The sequence below is a fragment of the Etheostoma spectabile genome, chromosome 8 (assembly GCF_008692095.1).
Source record: "Etheostoma spectabile isolate EspeVRDwgs_2016 chromosome 8, UIUC_Espe_1.0, whole genome shotgun sequence".
Classification (NCBI taxonomy): Eukaryota; Metazoa; Chordata; class Actinopteri; order Perciformes; family Percidae; genus Etheostoma; species Etheostoma spectabile.
The window spans coordinates 16,723,022-16,749,794 of NC_045740.1; the positions used below are offsets into that span (position 1 = coordinate 16,723,022).

General features: G+C 40.3%; 2 protein-coding genes across 2 annotated transcripts in view; one reads left to right on the plus strand and one right to left on the minus strand.

The window, feature by feature from the left end:
- LOC116694825 (carboxypeptidase A1-like) overlaps positions 1-789 on the minus strand; it is a gene marked incomplete at its 3' end in the record, with an annotated part of 14,633 nt that extends 13,844 nt beyond the window's left edge. Inside the window, 1 exon segment of the mRNA XM_032524722.1 lies at positions 630-789. Within this exon segment, the coding sequence (XP_032380613.1) occupies positions 630-695 (66 nt within the window).
- Positions 790-5,573: 4,784 nt separating this feature from the next.
- On the plus strand, positions 5,574-21,719 carry tes (testis derived transcript (3 LIM domains)). Its single transcript, XM_032522937.1, has 7 exons — positions 5,574-5,819; positions 11,080-11,165; positions 13,437-13,905; positions 15,378-15,977; positions 17,786-18,001; positions 18,109-18,267; positions 20,171-21,719. The coding sequence occupies exons 1-7, from the start codon at positions 5,793-5,795 to the stop codon at positions 20,360-20,362; spliced, it is 1,749 nt and encodes a 582-aa protein (XP_032378828.1). The 5' UTR covers positions 5,574-5,792; the 3' UTR covers positions 20,363-21,719.
- Positions 21,720-26,773: the final 5,054 nt, after the last annotated feature.

The window sequence follows — 26,773 nt, forward strand, 5'->3', positions numbered from 1 at the left end:
TCCTTTGCAACAATGCGAAGCACCTGATGCCTGCAAAAAGAGAACCACACCGTTTGACTCAACTCAAGATCCCAAACGGAAAGAGAAGTTGGCACACATGAGTTGAAGTAAGATTTCCCAAGGCTGGCATGCAACATGTGCAACAGCCAGGCCCATTGTGTCCTGGGCTGGCCTCAAAAACGTCCTCAGAAAAATTAAAAGCCATTGCATTTATTGTGAAAATTGAGTTATTACTTAGGTATGGGACCAGATGTATATTGGCAGGCATCAACTTGTTATCTTTAGTTTACAAAGTGTTATAACTGGCACTACATATGGATCAAGATGCCAAATCAAGAAAGCAGTTGGCATAAATGAAGTGAAGTAAGATTTCTCAATGTTGACACTCAAAAAGGCTTGTCCCATGTCTCCTGTGCTGGCCTTGTAAATGGATTTAGAAATATCAAAAGGCCTTTGCATTTGTCGTCAAAGCTGAGTCCATTAGATGTTGGAACCAGTGTATGTTGGCAGTCATCAACTGGATGTCTTTAGATAAGGATTCATAAATATTTTACATTTCTCCATACACGTACTGTATCTGGATCCCTGACACCCTACACAGCAGTGAGAAGCTCTGGCAGGCCCACTTACCCCTCAAACGTCTCCTTGCCGAGAACGGCCACAAACAGCGCGGTGAGTGCGATCAGCCCCCTCATCCTGACCAACAGTGTGAACCTGGCAGGGCTGAACACAGGCTTTTATGGCTGAGTGTGCCAGGTCACCTGTCCAAACCACAACCTGGAGGTGTTGTGTCAGCGGCTGGTCCCTTTCCCACGCCAGCCTGGAGATAGCAGACCAAAAGTTGCACCATGCATTTTTATGGCATAACTGAAGTTGTGTTAAGTTTATAGATAAAAGAAGAGGTTGTTTAAGGTCTTTTGGGTTTGGTTTAGGTTCTGTAGGATCCAGAATGTTCTCTAACTAGGGCCCATGCACGAACGTGCCAGGGACAGTGGGAGAAACCTAATGTAGCATCGTTGTTTTTCTGTTACAAAATTGCATTTTTAAGGGGTTTAAACAGGGTTTAAAAGCATGGCTTAGGTGCTAATCATAGTCATTACCTATTTTTACTGTTAATTATTTTGTATTACACGGATGAATTTCTTTAATGTATGATTGATGATTGCTGCCACTTTTCCTCTCCCCCTGCCCTGATAGGGACCAAAATAAAAAAGAAGTCTTTGGGCTTTATTGTGTCATCCCCAACTATTTATGTATTTTAATATAAGACACAGATTACTGTATTCATATTTTTATATTGAAGTGGTCAAAGAAAACATCAATCAATCACCTATATAATAACTACTGCATACACACAAACACCAGCTACACAAATAATCTTTTAAAATAAATATCATGTTTGTTGGTCTATCATTTGTTTGAATGTTAAGTTACACTACAGTCATGTGTAATATAGTTTGTGTAAACCCCCAAATTTTAAGTTGGCTCAACTTATTTCATGTGTTAAGTACAATGTGTTTAGAGGCACATGTTGGTCATCCAAAGAAAATGATTAAATTAACAACACGGGAGACTTTCTTTTCTTTTGCAGGTTTACTACAAGTCCAATGGAGCTTTTATTTAGTGCTAGAGCCTTCCAAACACAGCTGCAATTCAAAGTTTTATGAAGAGGAAAAGCTTTAGAATATACACTCGTTATTGTCAAATGTGTTTAATTTTGTAGGGGAGCACTAGCGAGCCGTTTTTGCGCGCCTATTCCCAAAACCCTTAAAATACGTACATTTTCACCAGACTTGATGCAACCGCCTTGATGCAACTTGGTAAGTTTTTGAATATGTTAAGCCCCTTAAAAAGCCAATTCATTTGCCAGGAAAAAGAAAGAAAGAAGAAAAACAATAATTGGTTCAGTTTCAATAGGGCCTTTGCCGCTTCCGGTGCTCGGGCCCTCATTATTTCCTCGTATAGATGCCTTCTGTAGTCTTATTACAGGGTACTGATCACACACCTGAGCATGTACTCAATTAAAGCCAGTTCAGTAGCAGTGAAGTAGATAGTGAAGTAAAATATATCTGACATTACTCACTAATTCTGACATTAATCACAAATGTGACTTCTCTCCGCTGTTCCACAATCTGCAGGTGTGTGTGCTGATGAGAGGAAGAGAAGTAAAGAGACAGACATGGAGACAGAGTCCCCCTCCTGGAGGGTTTCTCAGAGACTTAGCGTGTGTCCGTCTACGTCCATGTGTCCTGCTGAAGTCTTCTTGAGCTCCTTCCTGTTTGGTTTAGGCATCGCTGAATGAATCAGCATTACAACGCATTTGACTTTCAGCAGACTTTTGTTTTCGTCACAGTGAAACAGCGTTTTGAGCATATGCAACTTCTTTATTTTTCCGTAATAATTTCTGCAAAAACATGCAGTAAATAACCATGTGTTGTGTAGGAAGGCAAGGACTATTTAGTAGTTAATAGATATATAGATATACATATAAAAGCTGTGACATATTTTTGTTTACAATAGAACGTCTTCTATTTGCTGCTGGTTTTGGCTGAATAATCTTTCTGCTGATGGTTTTTTTTGTGATCCAATTTTTTTGTTTTATTTAAAACAAACAAGAAAAGTGATACTGTCCAGTTGGAGTATAGAAGACAAAAACACACAAACAAAACAAAACAGAAAGAACATGCTAATATATGCAAAAAGATGCAGAAAACATACGACAATGTCCAAAAAATAAAATATCCATTTACACATAAGGAGGATAACATACATGCTGAGGTTGAAGTAATTCATTCGGATGAACATTGGTGGTAAATATGCCCCAGTTATGATTTAAAGCTGCAGTCCAAAACTTTTACACATTAAAACCAGAGAATCTAGTGATAATTTGGCAGTGTTAAGATTGTTTTTGTTGTTGTTGGGATGCAGTTCAAATTTGAACATGGACATATTATTTATTAGAGGAATGCACAGTATAAGCACTGCCAACATAGATAAACACTTTGGGTGTTAGGGTGTTGCATGGCCAACTAGTTATTAAAATGATCATTATTAGCATTATACTAATATTCAGTCCCACCCAACAAGGTAAAACAAACCTCATGTTACATTTGATCAGATTACAGATGAAATCAACACCTCAACGCACACATGCACACAACATACACAAAGGGAAAATGTTAATTCTGTTTACAAAGGCGCAGATTAGTGCTGTTCATTCATTAGGTTAATTCCACTAGGTAAAGAAACATCTCCTGTAGATGACGAGAGAGCACACACTCGGGGCATAGAGACACTCCTTTTTACCAAATTGGGCAGGCCAGGGTGCAGAACAAAACATTAAAAATTCAACTTGTCTTTAGCATCATCCCAATTTTTACTGTTGTTCCCTGTGTGAGTGATTGAAAAAGTCCTCACGACATATCTCAAAACACATGGCCAGTGTTATCCAAAATCACCCATAGGAATGTTTTATTGATCTTTTCTAACAAATGATAAGAGATATAATGAAAACCCCTGTAGTCAATGCTTTGTTAGTCTGTATCCTTGACGTTCCACTTCCGGGATTGCTCCGGTGCCGCAGGAAATTCCGCCGGATACCCGTTTCCTTCTAGTTTCTTTTTGTTGGAATTTTAAACTCTGGTGGATTTCTGAGGACTCTGGTTGACTACTCCTCAGATCTCTGCAGGGTAAAATGAGACAGCTAGCTAGACTAGATCTGTCCAATCTGAGTTTTCTTTCAAACAACTTTTTTTACAGCGGATCTGCGTGGAGCTAAGTGCCACCCATGACAATTGTGATTGGTTAAAAGAAATGCCAATAAACCACAGCACATTTTTCTCCCAGCCTTATAAAAATAAAAATATTAAAAATAAAAATATTTTCATATATATATGTGAAAATATTTTTATTTTTATCTATCTGTTTGCTGGAGGATGATAACAAAGAAATATGTTTGGTTATCATCCTCCACCAAACAGATAGATAAAAATAGAAATATCTTCATGTCCTTTATTAAGTTTTTAGCTTGTGGAAAAGACTTCCTAACTGCAGGCTGACGGTCAAAAGATGGAAATCCACAGTGTCTACAGTCAGTTCACACATGCTGTTGCAGCCGCATTCCTGTGGTTCAAGCTGATAAGGTGGGTTTATTTTTAGGCATCATATCTATTGTTCTTAAAGGTTGTGAAGATCCGGCGCATCGTACGGATTCATTACAGATGAGGTTCTATTCCTTTTTGGATGCAGAAGAAGAAATGACGACATATCTGGCGAAGGGGGAAAACAGCTGTCAGAGAGTTTATAGATGCTGAAACATTTAAGGGAATTCTGTATTGCAGATGTTCATACCAAACGGCGTAGATCAGACACCACAGTGAAGCACAGTGTTGCTGAATAAACAGCGTGCACACTCATCAAACCCGGCCTCTTGACAGATAACACCATCTGACCTGTCAGGATGTGACAGGGTTGTTTCCTTTAAAAAGGCCAGCTGCAGTTCACAGAGGAAGTTGCTAACCACATTGGTTCCTGTCACTGAGGCAACATGGCTGTTTTACTTCGGATCACAAAACCAACCAGCTGTGGTGTGTGCTTTGTGTCACTTTGTGCGTGTGCGTGTCCCAGGCTTATTCCAATGTATACCACTGCATTCAAAAATTAAATTGTTGTGTTGTTGTTGTGGCCTTGTGACACATTTCACCACATTTATTGACATATTTCTCTTCTTTTTTGTTTTTTTACAACATTCCTTTCAAATACATCATGATAATGACAATACAAAGTAAAAACGCTTTGGAAAAGAATAACTGAAAATCTTGAATCAGTACTAAAACAGGTTGAATCTGTCAAAATAGTTTAATTTCCTTTGTTATGACAAGAACAGGCCTCTGTTGCTCTCTGATTGGTCGTCCTGCGCTCGAGTGCCCACTTTCTCTCTTCCTATTGGTCAATATGAGTATCCATCATAGCGGAAGTCACCCTTTGAAAATCAATGAAAAGCGAACGGGACCATAGACGGGAGCCAGACGGGACCTCCACAGTGAATGCCGCGTCAAGCTAATGAACTGACGTAAAGTTTTTTTCCGAAAGTGAGGAAACTAAATCTTCAAAATAAGAGGGGAGAAATGACGAGTTCAACTGTATTTCTGCTTCAACAGACATCATTCATGGAATTTAACCACGGTCTGCAGTAGTGTGATGCTATTCAAATTAAAGGATTAAGAATCGTTCAATTATATGGACACCTACCTAGCCGCGTTTCCTTTGTTGTTAGAAAAGACGTGTATGTAAATGTGCCATTTTGGCATTATTCCAAAAATGTACATTTTACTTATCATTTAACGAGTCTACACATGTCTTAATCTTTCTTTCCCTTGTACATTTTACTCTTGTTTCACACAGGCTAAACTTACAGTTCTATTTTCATTTCCTTTTAAGATACTTTTCTGGTTTTACGCTGATATATTGATAGTGGAGAGAGACAGGAGATGTGGGGAAAGAGACTAGGGAATTGAACCAGCTGCATAGGCTATTCGCTTTTTCATCATTGTACATCGACTCACACGTTTTATTTTGAAAGCTATGACCGGAAACTATTTTGTGAATTCTGTTTAACTTTACAGCAATGCGGAGAAGCAGGACCTCCGAAGAAATAAACCGAGAGTGAACCGAGCACTTGTATTATTTCTCTGGTCCGTTTTCTGTCAGTTTTGGGGTTTGACAGTTGTTTTAGTAGCCGAATATCTGTTCGCTTCGTCTGGACCAAGCTATCTCCGCGCCGACAGACAAAAATGGATATAGAGAAGGAAGTAAAGAAGGTAAGCTTCCCCCCCAGTGTACTCGGTATCTCGACTGACCGGGGAACGCCCTGAAAAGGTGTGCCGAACACGGGGCAGGTGGCGAGTGAAGTTGCAGTGTCACAGACAGACTTTCACGTTTGTTTTTTCGGCTTTCATTTCTTACGTTTTCATGTTTTTTTGCGTTTTAATTGATAAAACTGAAAAGAAATTATCTAAATAATACGAGCTAACCTATCAGCAGTAGCTAGTTGATAGCAACAAGCACTGTTGACTGGTTTACAAAACTAATCTTGTACCCTTCTTTTCTGAAAAACGTAACAACAAAACTCACAAGCTTTTTAAAATGTTAGAAATGATTTTCTAAACACAAAAGAACCAATTGCAAAGTTCGGCATGGATATTGTGCTCGAAAACCTTCTAGTTTGTACAATATATGTTTTTGTAGTAGTGCGCATTGTTCGACGGACGACAAAATCAACCTGACAGTATAATGCAAACCAGGTGATTTATCAAAGAGTAAGAATTGTAGTTTGAATTATACCTTTGCCGAATTAACTCCCCTCAGTAGTTCTCATACGATATGAAGTCATGTATGCCTCAATATGGCCTACATTATCTTTTAAGCAAGATGATCTTAAATTAAGGGATTTTTTAAATGAAATTTGGTCATGTAGTTGCGTAGGAAAGGGCGTCTAGTCTGCAATGTGACTTCAAATGTTTCTGTGGTTCTCTGAATGTGGGTTGCACTTTTCACAAAGGGATTATATTTAGATTAGGCTACAGAGTTTGTCTATTGAATGTTCATTCATTTAAGATCATAGTGGATTTTAGATGTCCATCATTGCAGGGCATATGTTGCATGCTTTGGATATCTTGCATCCATTTGATCACTTCTGCTTAGTCTACTTATTCCCCTATGGATAAAGATTGTAACATGATATTTATTTTTAAATTCTCTCTGTAAAGTTGTATACTGAAAGCCAATCCAAAACATGTAATCAGTAGCTGAAATTTATGTAAATAGTAAAACTGCAAATTAGTAGTTTAACAAAGTCAGCATTTCTTTTAGTAGTCATCTGCAGATGTTTTTGGCAAAGCATGTTGTTAACACACATGATTCATGTATTTTCTGTGGGATGCCTTTTAATAGACCTGCAGAAAGCTGACCGCAGTGCAAAGGGCAGCACAGATTAGTGTGATGTGTGTAGCAGGGAAGCTGCAGCATGTTTCCAGCATAATTCACATTAAGCACTTTTACTCTCAACATGCTAACCGGCAACATAGGATTCCATTTACTATGCTAAGCTAACTAGCTGCCGGTGTTGCACCGAACTAAAACAATTCATGCACTGAGACAAAAATGCATTGGCCCACCTATCTACAGCTAAGGGAGACTGTGATAAGCCATAGTTCAACAAACTGTGGCATATTCCTTTAAATCCAGAGACAAACTATCCAATAAAAATTGTGTGAAGCACACAATGATGCCTTTACTACATGTGTGGCATGGAAGTATAATTTATAGTTTTCTACCCACAATGTGTACTATTCCAAGACTCCCCAGCCATTGTGTCTTTCTGCAAGGACTTATTTGATTCTTTTTTTAGGCAGTTAGACTTTTCGACTGGAGCAGGATCACCCAATAGAGTTTTGTTTGCCAACGTGAAGGAATTCACCAGCCTGTAATAGAGCCAACATGTATTCATGCGACTGTTGGCATATTTTTAAATGTGTTTGCAGATCTATTTGCTAGTTGCTGGTCAGTGAGGTCCGTTAGTAACGTAAAAAAAAGTCAAGTCCATTTAAGTGCAGGAAACTCATGTAAACAGCAGGGTTTCCCCCAGAAAAGTTATTTAGCCCGGTGGGGGCCCAGCTGGGGCCGGTCCCAGACTGAAGGCAGCATTAATGTATAGCCTAATAGTTTCTGTGATAATAGATTTATGGAAGGAATTGAGAAATGGAGAATTAAAAAAAAGCTAAAATGCAGATTCCATAGGGCCCTACATTAAGTCAGTGCTGAATGCTAATGCTGAATGCTAATCACATATTTGAAAATGTGACTATGTCTATGTTTCCAACAGAGTAGTTTTAAACTACTGTAACTGTAGTTTAAAAATAACTTTCAAAATAATTCCCAGTGGCTTAGGCTCAGTGGGCCACCAGGCGTGAAATACAAGGAGGGAAACTCTGATACAGTAGATGCAGTAAGCTGCAACTGGAAAGTGGGTCTGAGCAGCTGGATGACACAGACAGACCCAGTCTGACATCTGCTTATAATCCCTGGAGGGGTTAAGTCTTCGCCGGCTGCAGGGGTTTCTGGCTTCTGGAGCTGCAGGTCGCTGGGAGCGCCTCAGTCGGCGAGAGTCTGCTGTTATTACCGTCAAAGTATAACTGCAACCAGTGTGTTTAGGTCATATTATTCTTGCTTAAGCTCCTGCCGTCTTCCACAAAAGAAGGCTGAGGTACTACTGTGATAATGAGCATACTATTTACATGCCTGGCAATTATCACTGTAATTCTGTTAAATTGAAGTTGTTTCTGGTGAGTCATGTTCTCGTCTAAACACCTAAACGGTTGTGGAAGTTGCCATGGGCATGGGTTTTACAGGAAAACGTCACAACAGGAAAAAATGACCTAATCTTATGTTTGCTTAAAAACATTTTAGATTTCTCTGTTGGACTTTCCATCAGACTGCAGGACTTTCTCTGGCAAGCAATCACAAAAAAAATCTGTCAAAAAAGAGAACCGTCTCCAAAATGACAGCAAGAAGCTAGAACTAAAATACATTCTTGATATTATTAAATAGCTAAGTATATTCATCATCCCCAGATGAATCAAAGTAAAGAAATATTGGTCAAAGGAGGTGTGTTATAGTATTATATCATATCAAGTATGTAAAAGGAAAAGAAACTTAAACTGCTACAGTGTGCATCAGGAAAGTGCCTCCCCAGCCAGTGACTACTGTCTTTATTCTAGCTGCCACTGGTCTGCAGCTCTGACCGTCTGCTACAAAATGACTCATGAACATGACTCACCGGACCTGAACTGTATGATCTGGGTCTGAACAACCTTTTTTGCAGTGTGTTATCACTCATACAGGCTTAGTCATAATACAAAGTAACTGATCAACATGTAGTAGGTAAAACAAAGACACACACACACACACACTAACACTCACACACTAAGTGACTTCAACCAAAAATGTCCAGTAGTCCTCACTAGGCCCAAGACAAATATTTATGGCGCTCGACTCGCCCGCTGTGCCCCGTCCGCCATTTTCCATCGCAGATTTAGTACGCGTTGTTCAAGTATGACTCTTTGTCATAGCGACGCTGCAGGAAACTGCCGTGACCTAACGCGACACACACACAGAGAACGCAGAAGGTGTGTTGTTTTTGATTCTCGGCTTGTGGCTGTTACAGCCAGAAGACAAATTTTGTTCCAAAAGAAGCTGGAGGAAGCAAAAAAAACCCACAGTTGGCTAAACTATCTAAAAATGGCGGGTTTGTTCAGGACACCCCCGTCTGTCGCTAGCAAAGATGACGCAGTGATTAGTGACGATTCTGACCAATCAGTGGTCTGCAGTAGTCTGTAGTCTTTCACCTCACCTTTTGGTATCGCTTCCACTCGCTTCGAACCTCAACGGAGGTGATACTAAAAAAGTATTGAGTGGAGCATGTACTATGTAATAGAAATACTCCACTAGACTTCTGCAAGTACTGAACACACTTAACTCGGTTAGCTTTAACTCCCAACATTTACTTTTGTATTTGAGGTATTTAGTGGATGCTCTCATCCAGAGTGCCTTTAAATAAACACAGTAGATTCTCCAAATAGGCCAAATGACCTACTTAACAACCAAGTATGAAGGTCCCAGCACTCGGAGAAGAATCAAGGTATCTAACTTCAGTACTTTTTGGTAAGGACGACTGGAATGTGATTGTTGCACCGAGAATCCCAAACTATTTAGCACTGAAAGATGGCATTGAATGTCTTGTCTGCTCAAGATTGTGATCTTGTTCTTAAGTGCATGATGGAGTGAATTGATAGAACAAGTGTAAGGGAAAGAGGGAAGGAAGGATAGCCTGCTCTTGATATTACAGTTGATCAGCTGCTTTACTTCTGTTACCATATAAACCCAACACATTTTAACAGCGTACTTTAAGGCAAGGCAAGCTAATTTACAAATAGCACATTTCATATATTAGTGCTTCACATTATGCATTGAAACATTATACATAATACACAGAGTTTAAAACCTATATTAAAGAGATATAATACAATTTTAAAGAAATTTAGGTAAGAAATAAATAGATTGCTCAGGATTAAAGTAGGTGATGGGTTCAGTCAAAGTCTGATTTAGTCTTGACTTACTTAGATTTCTCTGTATGACTAAAATAAACTGAGCTAAACATTTACCCCCTAAAATTATATTTATGCCTCTTCCAAAAGTAAATTACCATAACAAATCATGCTGGTAAACTCCTCAACGGCTCCCAGGGGGAGAAAGTCTCACTGTTCTTGATGGTGTGATGGAAGCTTAAATATTGGCAACATGGCTCTGCTGTTGAAACCACAAGTCACTGTCTGCATTCCTTATTCCATAGTAGTGAGTGTCTTTTGTGTGAAAAATGTCTCTCTGACAAAAGGGGTGCCTGCTGGGATTCCACGAAGCTTTCAACAGCTTTGAATAGTTGACCATATATGGTCATAAACAGGGGTAATGGCTTAAGTAATGGCATGAGCGTTGCTTGACACTAAAGCCAGGGAAAAGGATGCATGTGTTGAGGAGAGAAGAGCTGCAGAGCAACCAGTCAGAAAACTGGGAAAGATAGAACTCCTGATTCCAGTTTGGGCTTTTGAAGAGGAATGCTGCTGAAATACGGCCAAAGGCAGAAAGAAAACCAATTTGCTTGGATCACAAATCATCTGAACTCCAATAAGAAGGCTTACAATGACTTAAATACGTTTTTTCCACCAAATTAAGTTTACTGAACCAACCAAATGTGTGTTGCTAATGTTTTGTTGTTCTTTCCAGGTGTCATTTATTTCCAGTGTTAAGCATCAAAAATGTCTTTTCAATGAGTCTGGGAAAACAGCTTGTTGTTTAAGTTTGTTATTCATATAAAAGCAAAAAATGCCTCTTAAAATTTGGGATTTTATGTCCCAACTACTTGCCCTGCCCTAAAGGAAGCTCAGCATTTCCGTTTGGGTGGTGAAAGAGTCAAATCAAAACTGTGATAGCACTGGTAATCTCCCTCTTGTGCTCTGTTTACAGATGACCCTCGGGCATGAGTTTGGGGCTGGAGCGGCCTGTTTGAAATGCAAGAACAAGTGTGAAGGCTTTGAACTGCATTTCTGGAGGTTTGTACTGCACAGCTTGTGTCAAGCGGCGTAGAACTGTCATAGAAAAAAGTTTGACAGTGTCAAATCCATTCTCTATCGCTTGGCTCCCTGTTTCTAGACCGCAGACTGTATATAAAGATGGATGGCACATCTCCACTTCCTCTCACTGTACAGAAATGATACCAAAATATCCCGGATACGTGCGCTGCCCTCTTGTAATTTTGGAGCCAGTCTGCGCATTACTGATCCAGCAGTGGCGCTCACAGCTGTCAATCATGACGTTTCACTTCGTTTTTATAGCATCAAATAACAAAAATTTATCAGAGAAATTAACACTTGAACAAACATCAGTGTTAAAAGAACTTCCTAAAATAACAGAAACCATATTTGCAAAAAAATGATTTCACGTGTACGTTTTATGTTTGGGCCATGTCCCATCTGCTAACATGGAGGGGGCAGGGTTTATGACCTACACTGCATCCAGCCACCAGAGGGTGATCACGATGTTTAGGCTTTAAATACAGTCCATGCATCACCCCCTGGTCTACACTAGAAACATTTGGGTTTATGAGCAGAAAGTAAATGAGCAGCATCTATGGTTTAAAGGGGCCTGTTGAGCTAAACAATGAGCCCTCAAGTGGAGCTGCATAGTGGACCACAGTAAAAACATGTTTTACTGGGCAGCTGCCAACTATGTTAGTATATAATTATGTTAAATTAAAACAGGACATTAAAGAAAAGCATTCTTCAACACATGGAGTAATACAAGAGCAAATAGAATTTCCAGTCATTGGCCAGACTGGTCCTCTTTGCTCCTCTTTGCTTAATTAACAATACTCCGATAGCAGCAGGAGCGATGGCAGTATAGGAACATGCTGTTCCTGAGTACAGACGCTTTTCATGTTTGTCTTTGAACAGAGTCCCACGTCCCATCAGCTCATTGTTAACAAAACGACAGAGAGAGGGGATATATCAGGCCAGTGTGAGTCCACACAAGATGACTTTATGCCTGATTAGTGCTGAAAGTGTGGGGGGGTTCCTCCATAGGGGCTTCTGGTCCTAATTTAACAAAGTAACTGTAATTAGAGGGTGAGAACTGCCTTACCTTCACAAATCACAAATGATCCTACAACTTACAGTGGAGACACCATAGATAAAAAAAATCAATGTTTTATATCTATGGTAGACAAAAACGTGGGACCGTGTACAGACAGTCTGACTACCCAGGGTTCTCTGTCACAACATGTGCATTTATTTAGACCAGTGGTTCATGAAATGCGGTTCTGTCTGGGCAATCAGCCACACTTGACTAGTTTTCCTGAAGACCTCAACAGGTGCCCTGATGCCCACCGCAGCACCAGCACAAAGGCTCTCCACGGGTCTGCGTGCTGTTTTAATTCAGCGGGGATGTTACAGTCAGACAGTGGCCTACAACAATCCTAGTTTAATGCTTTCCTCAACTCCCCCAAAAAATATGAAAACAACGCTACAAATTCATATATTTTGATACATTTAATTACCATTAAAGGTCCCTAGTGCAGTTATGGCTCCGTTCAGGCTCTCGCTGAGGAACCGTTATCAGTCGCGGTATCAACCTTTTTGAACTATAACCGGCTCTTGAGGATGCACATGCGGTCACATCCGTGCACATGCGTGCACACGTGTGACGTATTACACAGTCCTACGTCCATAGTCCTAGGTCATCCTTTTGTTTAAAAAAGGGTTTCTAATTATTTTGATGAATATGTACACGGTCAGTATTGCTGTTTATCTCATCCATAAAAAACATGGTTTAAAAAGCTTGACACTGTTGAGAGACACCTCTGGGCCTGGACGTGCTGAAGCGTGTCTAGTACTCACAAATAATGTCATAGTTACTCTGCAAACATGAAGCAAGCTGTGTTGAGGCATGTGGGAAGTGGAGCTATTTCAATATGAATTTAACACTGTGCTTGTCATATTGGTGTATAATTGTTGCAAAGTTGAAGCAGATTGTGATTTTTGGTAAGACAAACTACAAAAGAAGTTTGTTTAAAAAAAAAAAAAAAACACAATGAAGAGAGCATATGAGATTAGAGAGTATAATATGTTTGCAATTAGAAAACTGGAGACATTGTTCCACACAGAATCAAGCATCAATACATTAGATAAATCACTTTTAGGATTTCTCATGGAAAAGCATTAGACAATGTTCTGTACATCTACTACACATTGATCTCACACTAAAACACTTTCAACATATTTGTGAGTCTGTGAGAGAAAAAAATGTTTTCCTTTTCTTCTCTGCAGAAAAATCTGCAGAAATTGCAAATGTGGCCTCACAGAGCACAACGTGCAGATGAACTCGGAGGAGAACAAGAAGGTAGGCAAGCTGTTCGAGGACACCAAGTACACCGGGCTCATTGCCAAGCTGAAGACGGACGGCATCCCCAGCTACCAAGGCAACATGGTGACCATCACTCTGCCCAGCTCTGGCACTGCTTACATCGTACCGCCGAGTGCCTCTTCCACTGTGGTGCCCCCTTCTGTCACAGCTGGTCCTGTGCAGCCTGCCGGAGCCACTGCAGGTTCAGCCAACAGCAGCACTCAGTCTCATCCTCAGCCTCAGCCTGTACCAGCCAGCGTCGAACCTGTCAAGGCTAACAAAGTGCCTGTTACTGTCAGCGCCTCATCAGCCATTTTGGTACCAGTCCCCAAAGATGTGCCAATGACGTCCGTCACCTATGAGTGGGCACCACCAGTAGCTAATAAGTATCTGGTAAGAGTTCAAAGAGTAAGAGTTAGTGCTTGAATGGCTCTAACCGGCGCCTGGGTAGCTCACGTGGGAGAGCAAGCGCCCATAGGGTTAGGGTTACAGTTGCTCAGTCCTCCACTGGTTCGGTTCCTACCCGCGGCCTTTTGCTGCATGTCATTCCCCCCTCTTGGCTCTTTCATGTTTAAGCTGTCCAACTAAATTATCTTAAAAAATAAATAGAAATGGCTCCAACAAAATAAGCTTTAAAGTTGATATTACCTGCATTTACCTGCATAGATTAATCAAAAGAACAGTGGTGGAAGAAGGATTCAGATCCTTTTTCTTAAGTAAAAGTACAAATACCACACTGTAAAACACACTCTGTAATGCCCTGCATTGAAAATGTTACCTAAGTAAAAGTATATAAGTATCATCAGGAAAATGTACTTAAAGTATTACAAATAACAGTACTCAATGCAGAAAAATTCTCACATTTTAGAAACTAAATCAAAACAGTTGAGTCAATCAACTCAAGAAGTGTTTAATTGGGTAATCGTTTCATGTTGTGGAGTAAAAAAAGAAAAGACTCAGGAAAGTACAAGTAGCTCTATGAACTTAGTTACAGTTCACCACTGCAGAAGGAGGGTAAGTAGGAATCACTTCATTTACAGTAATGTATATTTAGTGACGACTAATTTGGTGTTTAGACAAATACACCAGTTATTGGTTGAAGCTACAGCCAAGCTTTATGGGGGATGCAGTTTTAATCATCCAATAAAATAACTTTTGCTTTTGCCATTAGTCACTGGTAGCCTGTGTCTGCCTTTGTCCTAGAGAGCCTGAGGCGGTTCTCTGCTTTAACCTTTCGAGCGATACCATGTGGGTGTATGTTTGATTTAAAGGCTTTGTTATCAATTATTCATTGCCACTTGTTTAGTTTTGTAGACCAGACACGCTGTGATCACGGGAAAGCTCTGGCATTTTGCCAAAGCCTAATGAAAACCAGCCCGTCGGTGTCTTTAAGTTATCCTTAAACAGAGTCAATTGTCATGATACTTTTATTAAAGTTTAATAAAGTAATGTATAATAGAGCAACTATTAACTCAGTCTTTGTCATCAAGAGGTTCCAATAATATCCAGTTTAGTTGAACATCCAAATTGTTCAGCAGGCATTTTTACAAATAATAACAATGAATGATGATTAACAAGGGGATTTTTTTAAGTCAACAGCATTTCTCTCATGTCCCTACTATCAGAACTTTCAAACTCTGATAGTAAGTCCGCTATCTGTTTAGTCTAGTACTGCATCTGCAGGATCCTTGTTTTGCTTGTCTTTCTCACCACACGCCTCTGTTTCAAAAGTTGTTTTCAAGAATTTCTCCTTACTGATTGGTCCTTAACAGCTCGCAGTACACTCTTCTTGTCTCTGTCCTTCATACAATCTGTCTTTATCCCTGAGTTAAACGGTTTCTTCTCATTTTCCCTGTGACTTCCAGGCGGCGCGTTACATCGAGCTGCTCCCGCCAGAGAGACGTCCGGTGGCCGGGACAGAGGGAGCTGCTTACCGTAGGCAGCAGATGGCCCGGCAGCTGCCCGAGCACGACCAGGACCCGTCCAAGTGCCACGAGCTGAGCCCCGCCGAGGTCAAGCTAATGCAGCAGTTTGTTCGCAAGTACAAAGATGACGCCCTGGGGGTTGGAGATGTTGTGCTGCCTGAAGAAATGGCTCTGGTTCAGGCAGGAGGGCAGGGAGGAACTGGTGTTGGGGCTGGAGGGGGACATGGTGCTGGGGGGGCAGGGTTTGGACCGGGAGTTGGAGCTGCTGGGGTTGGAGCTGGTAATGCTGCTGGTTCTCGGCCAGGGGCTGCAGGCCCGGGTGTTGGGCCTATGGCTGGTGCTGGTGCTGGGACTAGGGCTGGCTTTGGACCTGGTGCAGGGGCTGGAGGAGCTGGAGCTGGTGGTACTGGAGCCCTTTCAGGGCCTGGGACTGGACTGGCTGGCTCTGGGCCAGCTGGAGGAGCCATGGGCACTGCTGCCACCGCTGGAGCCATCGGCCTGCCTGGAGCTCAGCAACCTGGACTACCACAGCGGGCCTTTGTAAGCTCCCCTTCCTCCACATCTACACTGTGTTGGCACACAGGACAGATTAATTGGTTGAAATTATTATAGCGGTATAATAATAATTCCTGATACTGATAAATATATATAGAAATATGACCAAAAAAAACAATGAACTGTTTCACTGTTGAAACACACACACACATTACAGCTTGTTCAGAATCTTTTATTGGACAACAATACTTTTCAGCTTTCCAGTTACCAGTTGGGAAAGTCCATCACAGTTTTTTTATTATTTTTTTTTTTTAAGTTGTGATCAACTCCTTTTTATTTGACCAGTTAATCATGTAAGCACTAGGTAACTAGCACTAATTTCATATGTACAACCTGATGACTAAATTGCCGTAATTAAGTAAATTTTAGCCCGATGTTTCCACAGTGCATTATTGTCAATAATAATTCCAGGACAGAACACTAGATGGAGCCATGAGACCAACGCTGACTCAGCCTTCTTCATTCAGGATGATGGCTATTTATTCATCACTATGCACCACTATGTGGCCTGTCCTCGACTTCAGAAATTCTTAGTCGACTAACCAGTTTTAATTTTGTTGACTGATAAATTAGTTGATTTATTTGGCAAATCTGTAAAACTGAGTTTCTCCACAGAGAATCATGCAAAAGTACCACTTTAAATCTTGTTCTTACCAGATATATGCTCATAACTCTTTTGGAAATGAGCATTTCAGCATGAAAAAGCATTAAAAAATGACTAATCACTTAAAGAAATCTTAGTTGACTAAGACCAAAATGACCGATATTAGACTAAGATAGGGTAGTCCTAATGTGAAGCCTGTTAAAAATCTGTGGTTAATGTTGAGTTTTATGATTTTTCTGATTTGAAAAGGATTTCTTTCTCTTCAAATTACAAATTCTTTTTCATGTTCCCATGTTGTTCTTATATTCTCCTTCTCACTCTCTGACCTTTGTCCTCCCTCTCAATTCTTTACACGGTATACTTGACTGCACAGTGTCAAGAACACACTCTTCTCTCCTGGCAGGGAGTGTCTTAACAACTTTGTATTTACTTATCTCTACTTCCACCTTAACTCCACCAGCAGTCATCTCATCTTGATTAATTCCACCAGGGTCAGGTCACCGTGTGCTTCTGTGTTCCAAAGAATACAAACCATTTCAGCAGTACAATGTGTCATTCTAGCATTCAGGGAGTGCAGTGATCCAAGTTCAAATGCTTCGTTATAAAATAGTCTTTTTTTCAGGTCAAAGGAGGCCTTTTTGACTTTGAAATGGACTCAAAGAGAAGGATATTGGCCTTTGTGTAAACCTACTATAAGTACATAATAATTCTTTGTTAGTATTCAAGGAGATGTAAGAAATCTTTTGGGGACAGGATGCATCTGACTGTTCTAACACAGTATTGTTTTACAGTTACAAATATCACAGTTCAGACTCCATCTATTACATGCAACCATTAGAATTTAGCCTAATTACGGAACACACTTGTGCTAAAACAAAGAAGAATTCAAAACCTTCATTGGTTCCAAAACGAAACAGCCACCTGAATACATTACACCGTTCCCCCCATTGTTTTGCAAGTCTGGTGGCCCACCGCGCCTAATTTACCTAATTTCTTTTTAATTGAAATTCTCAATTTTGCGATTTCGTCCATGATTCTGTTGTCACAGAAATGATGTGGCTCTATATTAATGCTGCCATCAGTCTGTGACACTTGCCACCGGGCCTATCAACCTTTCTGTGGGAACCCCTGCATCAACTTGTACCTTATGATATACTCACCATCTCTTCTTTTCTATTCTCTTTCCAAGTCATGCAATCACTGCCAGCACCCGATGCGTGTGGGCGAGCCAGCCGTCTATGCTGAGCGGGCCGGCTACGACAAAATGTGGCACCCAGCATGCTTTGTGTGTTGTACCTGCAACGAGCTACTGGTGGACATGATCTACTTCTGGAAGAAAGGGAAGCTGTACTGTGGACGCCATTATGGAGACAGCGAGAAGCCGCGCTGCGGAGGCTGTGATGAGGTGAGAGAGGATTTGATCATTTCAATTATTTACCAAATTGTTAGTACTGGCTGCATCAGTTTTGGTAGCACTGTCCCATCTACATTTCAATGTGTGTCTGTCCACAGCTGATCTTCAGTAATGAGTACACTCAGGCTGAAGGCCAGAACTGGCATCTGAAGCACTTCTGCTGTTTTGACTGTGACTGCATCCTTGCCGGAGAGACCTATGTCATGGAGAATGACAAGCCTGTCTGCCAGCCGTGCTACATGAAGAACTACGCGGTGGTAAGACACACTTTCTTTCTCAGGGTTTCTGTTTGTTGAAATAGTTAAAAGTAGTAGTATATTAGTATTAGTTTGTTGGAAGTTGTTATCCAAATCTCAGTTCAGGTATCTTAGTGTGTACCTTCTTAGCTTGAGTGTTTTTTGTTTGATTAACTTTTGTTTTTAACATATTCAAAAAAAAGTAACAGATAAATAAGAACATGTATATTTCAAGTGAGGAAACAACAAAAACTAAAAAACATCTTTCATTGAATTATAAATGATTCAAAAAAGAGTTCTACTTTAGTTACAATTGAATTCTTCTCTATTTATACATATACAGTATATATACATACTATATCTACACATACATGCATATTAATCTACTAACAGGCTCACATGCATATAAACATTATTTTGTTATTTTTCTTTTCCAGCACCTACCGGTGTCCATGTTAGTCTGTCAGTTATATCAGACCTAATGAGAGTATACCCCATATATACACACACACACACACAGTATCCTAGTAGTAATATCAAAGTTTAAACCGAGCCTACAGTCATGCAGAATATTATACTGTTGTCTGGTGAAGAATCATTATTGGAAACAGTGCAGAAATTTAGAATATTTTCTGTATAAAATGGAATGTTGTTGGTCTTTACGTCTGATGTAAAAAGGTCTTGCACATGTTGGACAACAGACCTGTGTTTAAAAATAATACTGGAGATATCATAATCTCCTGCGAATTTACCGTTTATCTAGCTTTACACTTTCCTTCTCTTCTGTTTTGTTAAGAATGTTTAGAACGGCCTTTGATGATTTAAAGGTGGATAATCTACCAGTGGGTTGCAATTTTTGGCAAATTCTTCAGATTTAGCATTTAATTTAATTTTTTTAAATGTATTGTCCATTGGTGAGCAGAACTTTGCAAATAGCTACACTATTTCTTTTTAAAGTGCTTAAAATATCAGTAACGTTTTAAAAAAATAACACAATTGGCTTTAATGTAAAATAGCACTCAAAACACAGTAACCCTTTTCCCTGTGAACAGTTCTGACTGTTTGTTAGATTTCTGAGCACATTTTGACGTTTTTGTGTGTATGTTATGTGTGTATCATTTCCATACATGCAGTGCAGCTACAGTGGACTTTCAAAAGTGTAAAAAAGACAAAATGACTAAAACTAAATGGAAAGTTTTAGTATCAACATGAGAATCAATCAATGAAAAGTGTTGCACAGAAGATTAAATAATACATAAAGTACTTAACTAGAAATACAAAAGGAATACAAATTAAACACGTTAAGAGACATAAAACAAGAGAAGACATACAGTTATACAATAAAATCAAATGTCAACGTCTGGCGTCTAAGGGCAGAGGAGAGGCGGGTGGTTTAAAGACGAGATGTAAAAACAGGCCGTGAAGATGCCTGTCTAATGGGCAGAGGAAGATCGTTCCACAGTTGCCACAGCAAAGGCACCGTCCCCTTTAAGATCACGCTTAGTTTTGGGGACACTCAGGAGCAGTTGATCAGCTGTCCTAAGAGAACACGTTGGTGTATACGAGCTTAGAGATGTAGAGTGGGGCAAGGCCACTGAGGGATGTAAATGCATACAAAAGGATCCTAAAATGTGAAGGCAGCCAGTGGAGTGAGGCTAACATGGGGGAAATGTGCTTGTGTTTCACTTAAGACGCGCAGCAGCATTTTGCACCATCTGCCATCTGGAGACGGGCAACAGAGGACCCACTGACCCCCACATACAGCGTTACAGTAATCCAGCCTAGTGGTGACAAAGGAGTGGATTACTGTCTCAAAAAGATGCCTTGGGAGAATTGGCTTTATTGGAGGAAAACGAATGGAGAAAAATATAAATTATCTAGGTGGGAAAAGCTCAACAATAAATATATCCTCTGTCATCTCCAGAAATGCTCATCCTGCCAGAATGCGGTAGAGCCCGAGGCCCAGAGGGTTTCCTACGGCGAGTACCACTGGCACGCCGAGCCTCAGTGCTTCAAGTGCTCCGGCTGCTCCAAGTGCCTGGTCGGCCAGCGATTCATGGCGGTGCAGCGCTTCCTCTTCTGCTCTGTGGAGTGCAAGAAGAAAACCATGGCTTAGAGGGCCAAAACAACTCCCTCCATCTTCTCCACAACCACTTGTGAAACCAGGATAGGTTCGGCTAAGACTAGAACCCGAGCGGGGAAAACAAACATTAGTGCAGCTGTGCATGGGAAGAGAGGGATTGTGGTTGTGTTAACATCGAATAGAGTGCCTGACTCCTCTGATATAGAGAAATACCAGAATAGTGAGTCCATTTGCCTTTGGGTGCTCTTTTCTTTTTGTCCACAGTATTGATAAATTTGTCTCAATTAGACACCTAAACTCTTATCTTCCAGTTTATCTGCCTTTAAAATCAGTGGTCTTATTTCAACAAGTAGATTTTTGTACTGCTTTTCTTGCACTGTTTTCTAACTGAAGAGATTAATTTTGTATTGGTGAGTTTTTGCAATCCAGTATTTTTTATGTTAAACCTGTGTCTTTGATAGTATCAGTGCTATGCTACTCATATGGTACCTACTGTTGATTTAATATGCCAACTTTTACTGCTTCCTTCATACAAAAACTACTGATACTCACTCTCCTCTATGCAGATTATTGGCCCGGTTTGGGGTTGCTTTGCTTCCAGTGCAGTGTATTCCAGATTCACTGAAAAAAAACAGTCCGTGAGAGATTTGGAAGTACATTCCCCCATAGTTGCTAACAAAAGATTTGGCTACTGTAGTTGTTTTATTGCACATAATCCAATGAGGTGAATAATAGTGTTTCATAGTATTCTTGGGGAACAAAACAATGTGAAATCTTCCAGTATACACCACCAGCAGTTACCAGTTTATAAAAGGTACCCGGTACAAACTATTGCTTTCCCAACAACAGGCCTGGAATTAAGTGGTGGTATGTAGAGAGGTGCATGACCGGTATACCGTCCACCTTGTGTATGTTAATTGGGATGAACAGAGTGCAAAAATATATGGAGTTTTCCAAGTATATTGGATTGCATTGCCTTCTAATAATGAACTGGTAAGTCTGTGTAATGCAGTTCAATCCAATCCAATAATACTGCAAACTATATCCTCAGAAAAGGCTGTAGAATTGACATGATCTTCAGAAATGTCTGTATAATTCATTTTATTCGGATCTCCATTAGCTTCCAAGTGATTACAAGCAAAATAAAACATGTATAATTCTGTATAAATAAAAGGAAAAACGCAAACCAATCTTGAATTGCAGAATTAAGTGTTCTTTGTCATCCAATTCTATGTAGATCATCCACTGGGTTCCTGGTGAATATAAACAGTGCCAAGTTGTTTTATAGGAATGGCATGGTACCCAAGGACTATAAAACAGTTGTCCTCTATTCTTGGTCATTTTTTGTGCCATGTATTTTCCCTTTCATGCAATAAAGTGCACTTTAAATTCTATTATTTTGACTAATAACTGTTTATACTCTTGGAGCTGGAGCTACTTTTCAGTATAATGCAGTTTAGCTTTTAACTTAACAGCTAATTAAAACCCCTACACTGCTGTGGTCCACCCACCCAGGTGTTTTCACTTACGCGTGATTAGACCTCGTCTCAGGCCTGTGTGTGTACAGATCAGACCGCGTTATTGACATCTCTCTTGTTAATATCCCTCTGTTAAGTTTATCGCCCCCCCCCCATTTTTTTCCGCCCCCATGAAGAATTCTAAGTAATGACAACAACACTGTTGCTGTTTATCATGTGTCCCCGTTTGTGTGTTTTGTCCATTGCAAAACCCCACCAATTGAATACAGCCACCGTTAATGTTAGTAATTACAACTTATTTCATGCTACGGCATGTCTTTCATGAAAAGGCTCTCTCTGTGTAATTAGTGTGGATCTGTAATGTCTGCAGTAAATGGACCTACTTGTCGAAGTTGGTTCACTGCTGGCTACAAGCTAGCAATCAAACACAACAAAGGCTGTCACTTAAATGTTGTTTTGTGCTAACGTTAGCAATCAAACAATCATAGGGGGCTAAAACGTTTTTGAAATGTTTTCCGTCTTCTGTTATTGTTTGTCATTTTTATGGATTTCACAAATTTCAGTATGAGACAGCCCTGTCACTTAAAGCTTGAATGGTGTTTTGAGCTAACGTTAGCAATCAATCATAAACCATTTAAATCTGAGCATGCGCAACTCACGTCTGTACTCTACTCACATCAGGTAGTGACAAGCTAATTCCCAACATGGCTTCAGTCTGAGCAGATATGTAATCAGTACAACTAAAAACATGTGGAAGTGCAAGGCCTTTAAATACTGCTCACTGAGAAATAAGCAGTATCACGGTTCCATTATACATACACATGAACTGCCTTGCCTTAATTAGCGTATACAGACCACCGTTATGTACAGGAAGAGGAAATGATGCAAGACTTGCACCAACTGAAACTTCAAAATGCTACTGCTTATTAAGCTTAATGATATATATATTATTACTACACAATTCTCTTAGTCTATTGTGTTGTCTAGTACTATTTTTTTTTTATGGACGTTATTGTTTTTACTGAGCCAGAACAGGTACACAATAAGTTTCACTGCACATTGTACTATGTATGATTGTGTGTGACAAATACATTTGAAGTTAAATTAATAACAAAGAGGAAGCGAAATGTTTTTGCCCTGTCCTTTTTAGTTTTTCTTAAGGAGTTTTGGAGCTACCCGCAATTAGGTTTGATTTAGTGCCAGAAGACACTTCCTTGTATTTACTACCTGTAGGTGAAGCCTACATCCAAACATTGCTTTAGTTTTTAATTATCAGTACAGCTCCGGGTGGACTCTTTTTGATGGATCTGCTGTTACACTCTGATTGGAACTGCGTTGTAGGTACGCAGCAGGCCGGCCGTGATGGAAAAACCACCTCCGAGGGGTTCGTATTTTCATTCACTGTGTGGAAACAGTGCACAATTCAAGGAAGCTCCATCTCTGAGAAGCCCTATTGTCTTAAATGGCAGTCAGCCCAAAGCTCTGCTGCTGTTTCCCTTTCTGTCAACCACAACTCTACCAGACCCAGACCTGATGTGGCCTAACCGCCTGGCCAGCTCCAGGATCACCCAGTCGCAACCCCTTTCCAACATCCTCCGCTGGCCTTTCTCTTAGGCTTGCTTTTCCAGTTCTTCCGTCACAGGAAGTCCGGGCATTTTTTTGGCATTTAACTTGCACTGTTGATCTAATAATTGGAGCCTTTGTTTTCTGAAGACATACTGTTCCCCTGTTATCTTACATGAGAAAATAGTTCAAAACACTGAAAGCAGTCCCAACAGGGTTGAGGTCTTCTTCCTGTAATATTGTGCGCTTGTTGGAATTTGCATGTGATTTGTTTCATACTTGAATTTGCATGGCGCTGCACTATAACGCATGACTTTGCATTCACACAAATTTGCATTGTGTTAAAATTTACTGAAGTCGGTGGAGTGGATTTTGTTTTTGCTCCTCAGCTCCATGCTTGCTCGTGGAAAAATAGAGCTGGGATGCTGAGCTGTTGATTGATGTATGGGTTAACTCATCAACACTAAATTATATACGATCCCGGTTGTCTTGTGGGAGCTGAAGGATGTGGATACCATGTAGCTATCTAATGTTCAAAAATGTATTGTTCTTGTATTTAATATTTTTTTATATTATCTTACATTATTTCATGTATATTGTATGTGTGTATATTGTATCCTAGTATTTCATTTATCTTTATATTCTGTGCTGTGTGACTGATGTTTTCTATCTGTAACACTATAATTTCCCATTTTGTTGGGATCAATAAATATCTATCTATCTAATTGTATTAGACATGGGTAACTTGGGCGCCCGGGCAGCTCAGCTGGTAAAGCAGAGGCCGTAGGTTCGACTCCGCAGGTTTGACTTCCCCCTGCGGCCCTTTGCTGCATGTCGTTCTCCCGTTCCTGTCTTCAGCTGTCCTATATTTTGAAAAAAAACTAAAAATAAAGACATGGGTGACTCTGCTATTTAAGTTCTTGGAGAGAAATGTATAGGAGAGTTGCTGAGGTCAACAGTCCTGATGTTGGTAAAAGCAAATGCCAAGAATAACAATTTCAGTGAACTTTAAAAAGCTAGGCCATGTGTCAAAGAAGAACTGCCCAGTGTTTGGTGCAGATAGTGCTGCCATGTGGCTGTTTGAAGCACTTTAAAGAAAATATTTTAGCAAAAATGTCCTCGGTTATGGACTATGACTTCGTGATTGTCAGTGTACTTTCTTGTATCACAAAATCCCAATCCCAATGTTCCTGGATGGAATGGTATCTATCATGATGTGTAGGTTGATCCAGATCCAGATCCAGATGTGGATTCAAATCATCATCAACAAACAATGTGGTGCATCCTCTGGTGAAGTATTCGCTCTCTGAGTCCTTTCTAGTTTGGAAAAAGCTAATGAACCCATTCCACTCTAGCTATTCTTGCAATACGCTTCACAACACCTGTGCCAACACAGTAGCATGATGACAGATTACCATTGTTTCCTATATGTTCAACTTTGTTTAACTCCGAGTAGTCGCCTGAGAAATTGTCTAATTGCAGTCCCCAGTGGAGCCTGTAGAAGGGCTGATCTTCATAAACCATATTCATAGAATCCATGTCATTAATTCCCGTCATTGTCAAACTGTCCGATGTGTAAGTAGTGAGTCAGAGTCACACAAAGAGACATGAGAGGTTTCCACAGCCTTTAGCTACAGTAGGGCACAGTGAAGACACCACATCACACACAGTCTGTTTTAATGGTTGCATGCTTGGATAACAGCACAATGTACGGTTGATCAGCACTTGGGACACAAACGGGTTTTTGTCTTTGAATCATAAGCCAATCTTTGTGTAATAGGATATTGTCGTAGTCCTGTAAGAAAGACCACTGAGGCTGCAGTGAAATCATATCTGAATTTGCTTATCCCAGTCTACGGCTGGCGTCACAGTGTTAAGAGCAGCGGCGCTTCCCTGAGCATTTCTGTTGGGAACCGTCCACGACAAGGTGCAAACACCTGAAAATCATCTCAACTCCCAAACCCAAACCAGTTATCATACTTAATTTAAGAACATGCACCAGCTACTTCAAGAAACAAAAAGGAAAGAGACAAAGAGTATGTTGTCAGAGCACCTTGACAACATACTTAAAAACATAAGAGAGCAGTTCAGGCATGCAAAGAGAGAAGTGTCTATAAAGTCTATGATAACAGACCAGATCAGAGAAGTTGTGGAAGATATGGAAGGATGCATTAGAAGAGACTAATATACAGTAAAACAGCTTTAGTTGGGCTATGATGCACTCTACATGTAGAGGATAGTGCACTTTGACTTTCTTTTTTATCTTCTAGTATATTTTGGGGAGTAACGGCAAATAATCAATACCTCCTAATAGACAAGTTATCAAGATTGAGAACAAACTGTGAACTTTTACCCAGATTTCTTCATTTCTAGTTTACAAGTGAAGCAGTTCTGGCTCTTCAGGCTCCATCATCCCGGCTTAAAAACAGACATGGAATCCTAAAAGCTTTCCCAACCTTATTGAACATCAGCCCCGCCTGCCGCGACTCAACACAACTGGCATAAACAACAATTCCCCCAACCTAATAGTCCCGGTGTGAATGCCAACTCTCTGAAATTGCGATAACTCACCACTTACATTCCTGAGAGGGAGTGAACAGGAGCAATTCATATTTATGGAATGCTATTATGGAGAAGGCCTGGTATTAAAGTCTGCGATCCAGCCAACAGGAGCGATCATGTTCAATGATGAATGTGTGTGTGTGTGTGTGTGTGTGTGTGTGTGTGTCATGCAAATTGAGTCTCACTCTACATCTCACCCGGTTTTAAGTGCTCATACCATGCTTTTTGGCTTTTTCCCCTTCCTTTATTTTGTTATATACCATTTTAGTGCATTTAATCGGTTTACAAAGTGAAAAAGCCCAAAGTCCCCCCCCCCCCCCCCCCCCCCCCCCCCCCCCCCCCAAGGGACTTACCATCTCCATCTCTAAGAGAAAACACTGTTTATCAACTGCTCCAAACTGTTCTACTGTAGTCCAGCCTTTACTTCCGTGAGTCACTTTGTAACACATGTTATGATGCTCGTCTAGTTGCTAGAGTGGCACGCCCTCACACGCTTCTGACTGGCTAGTAGTCCTGACCTAGGTACCGTGCATGTGCAACTCCCAACAAAGATGGAACAGAAGTGCGATGTCTCACTCGGTAGCTAAAACAGCGAGCTCGACACACAGGGTGAAAAGAGGAGCTGCAGCAATGTGCAGTACAACAAAAATATGATGTCTTTTGAAAATCAAACTCTGTAAACCTTTTCTGATATGACCTCTGAATACAATTATGAACTTGAAAAAGATTATAATATAAGCACTTTAATCATTGTACTTTTCCAGTATGGCAAACTCCCAGTCCTTTTTTTGATTATTCTTTGGGCATTTTTCGACAGATGAAGAAGTGAAAGTGGAGAGAG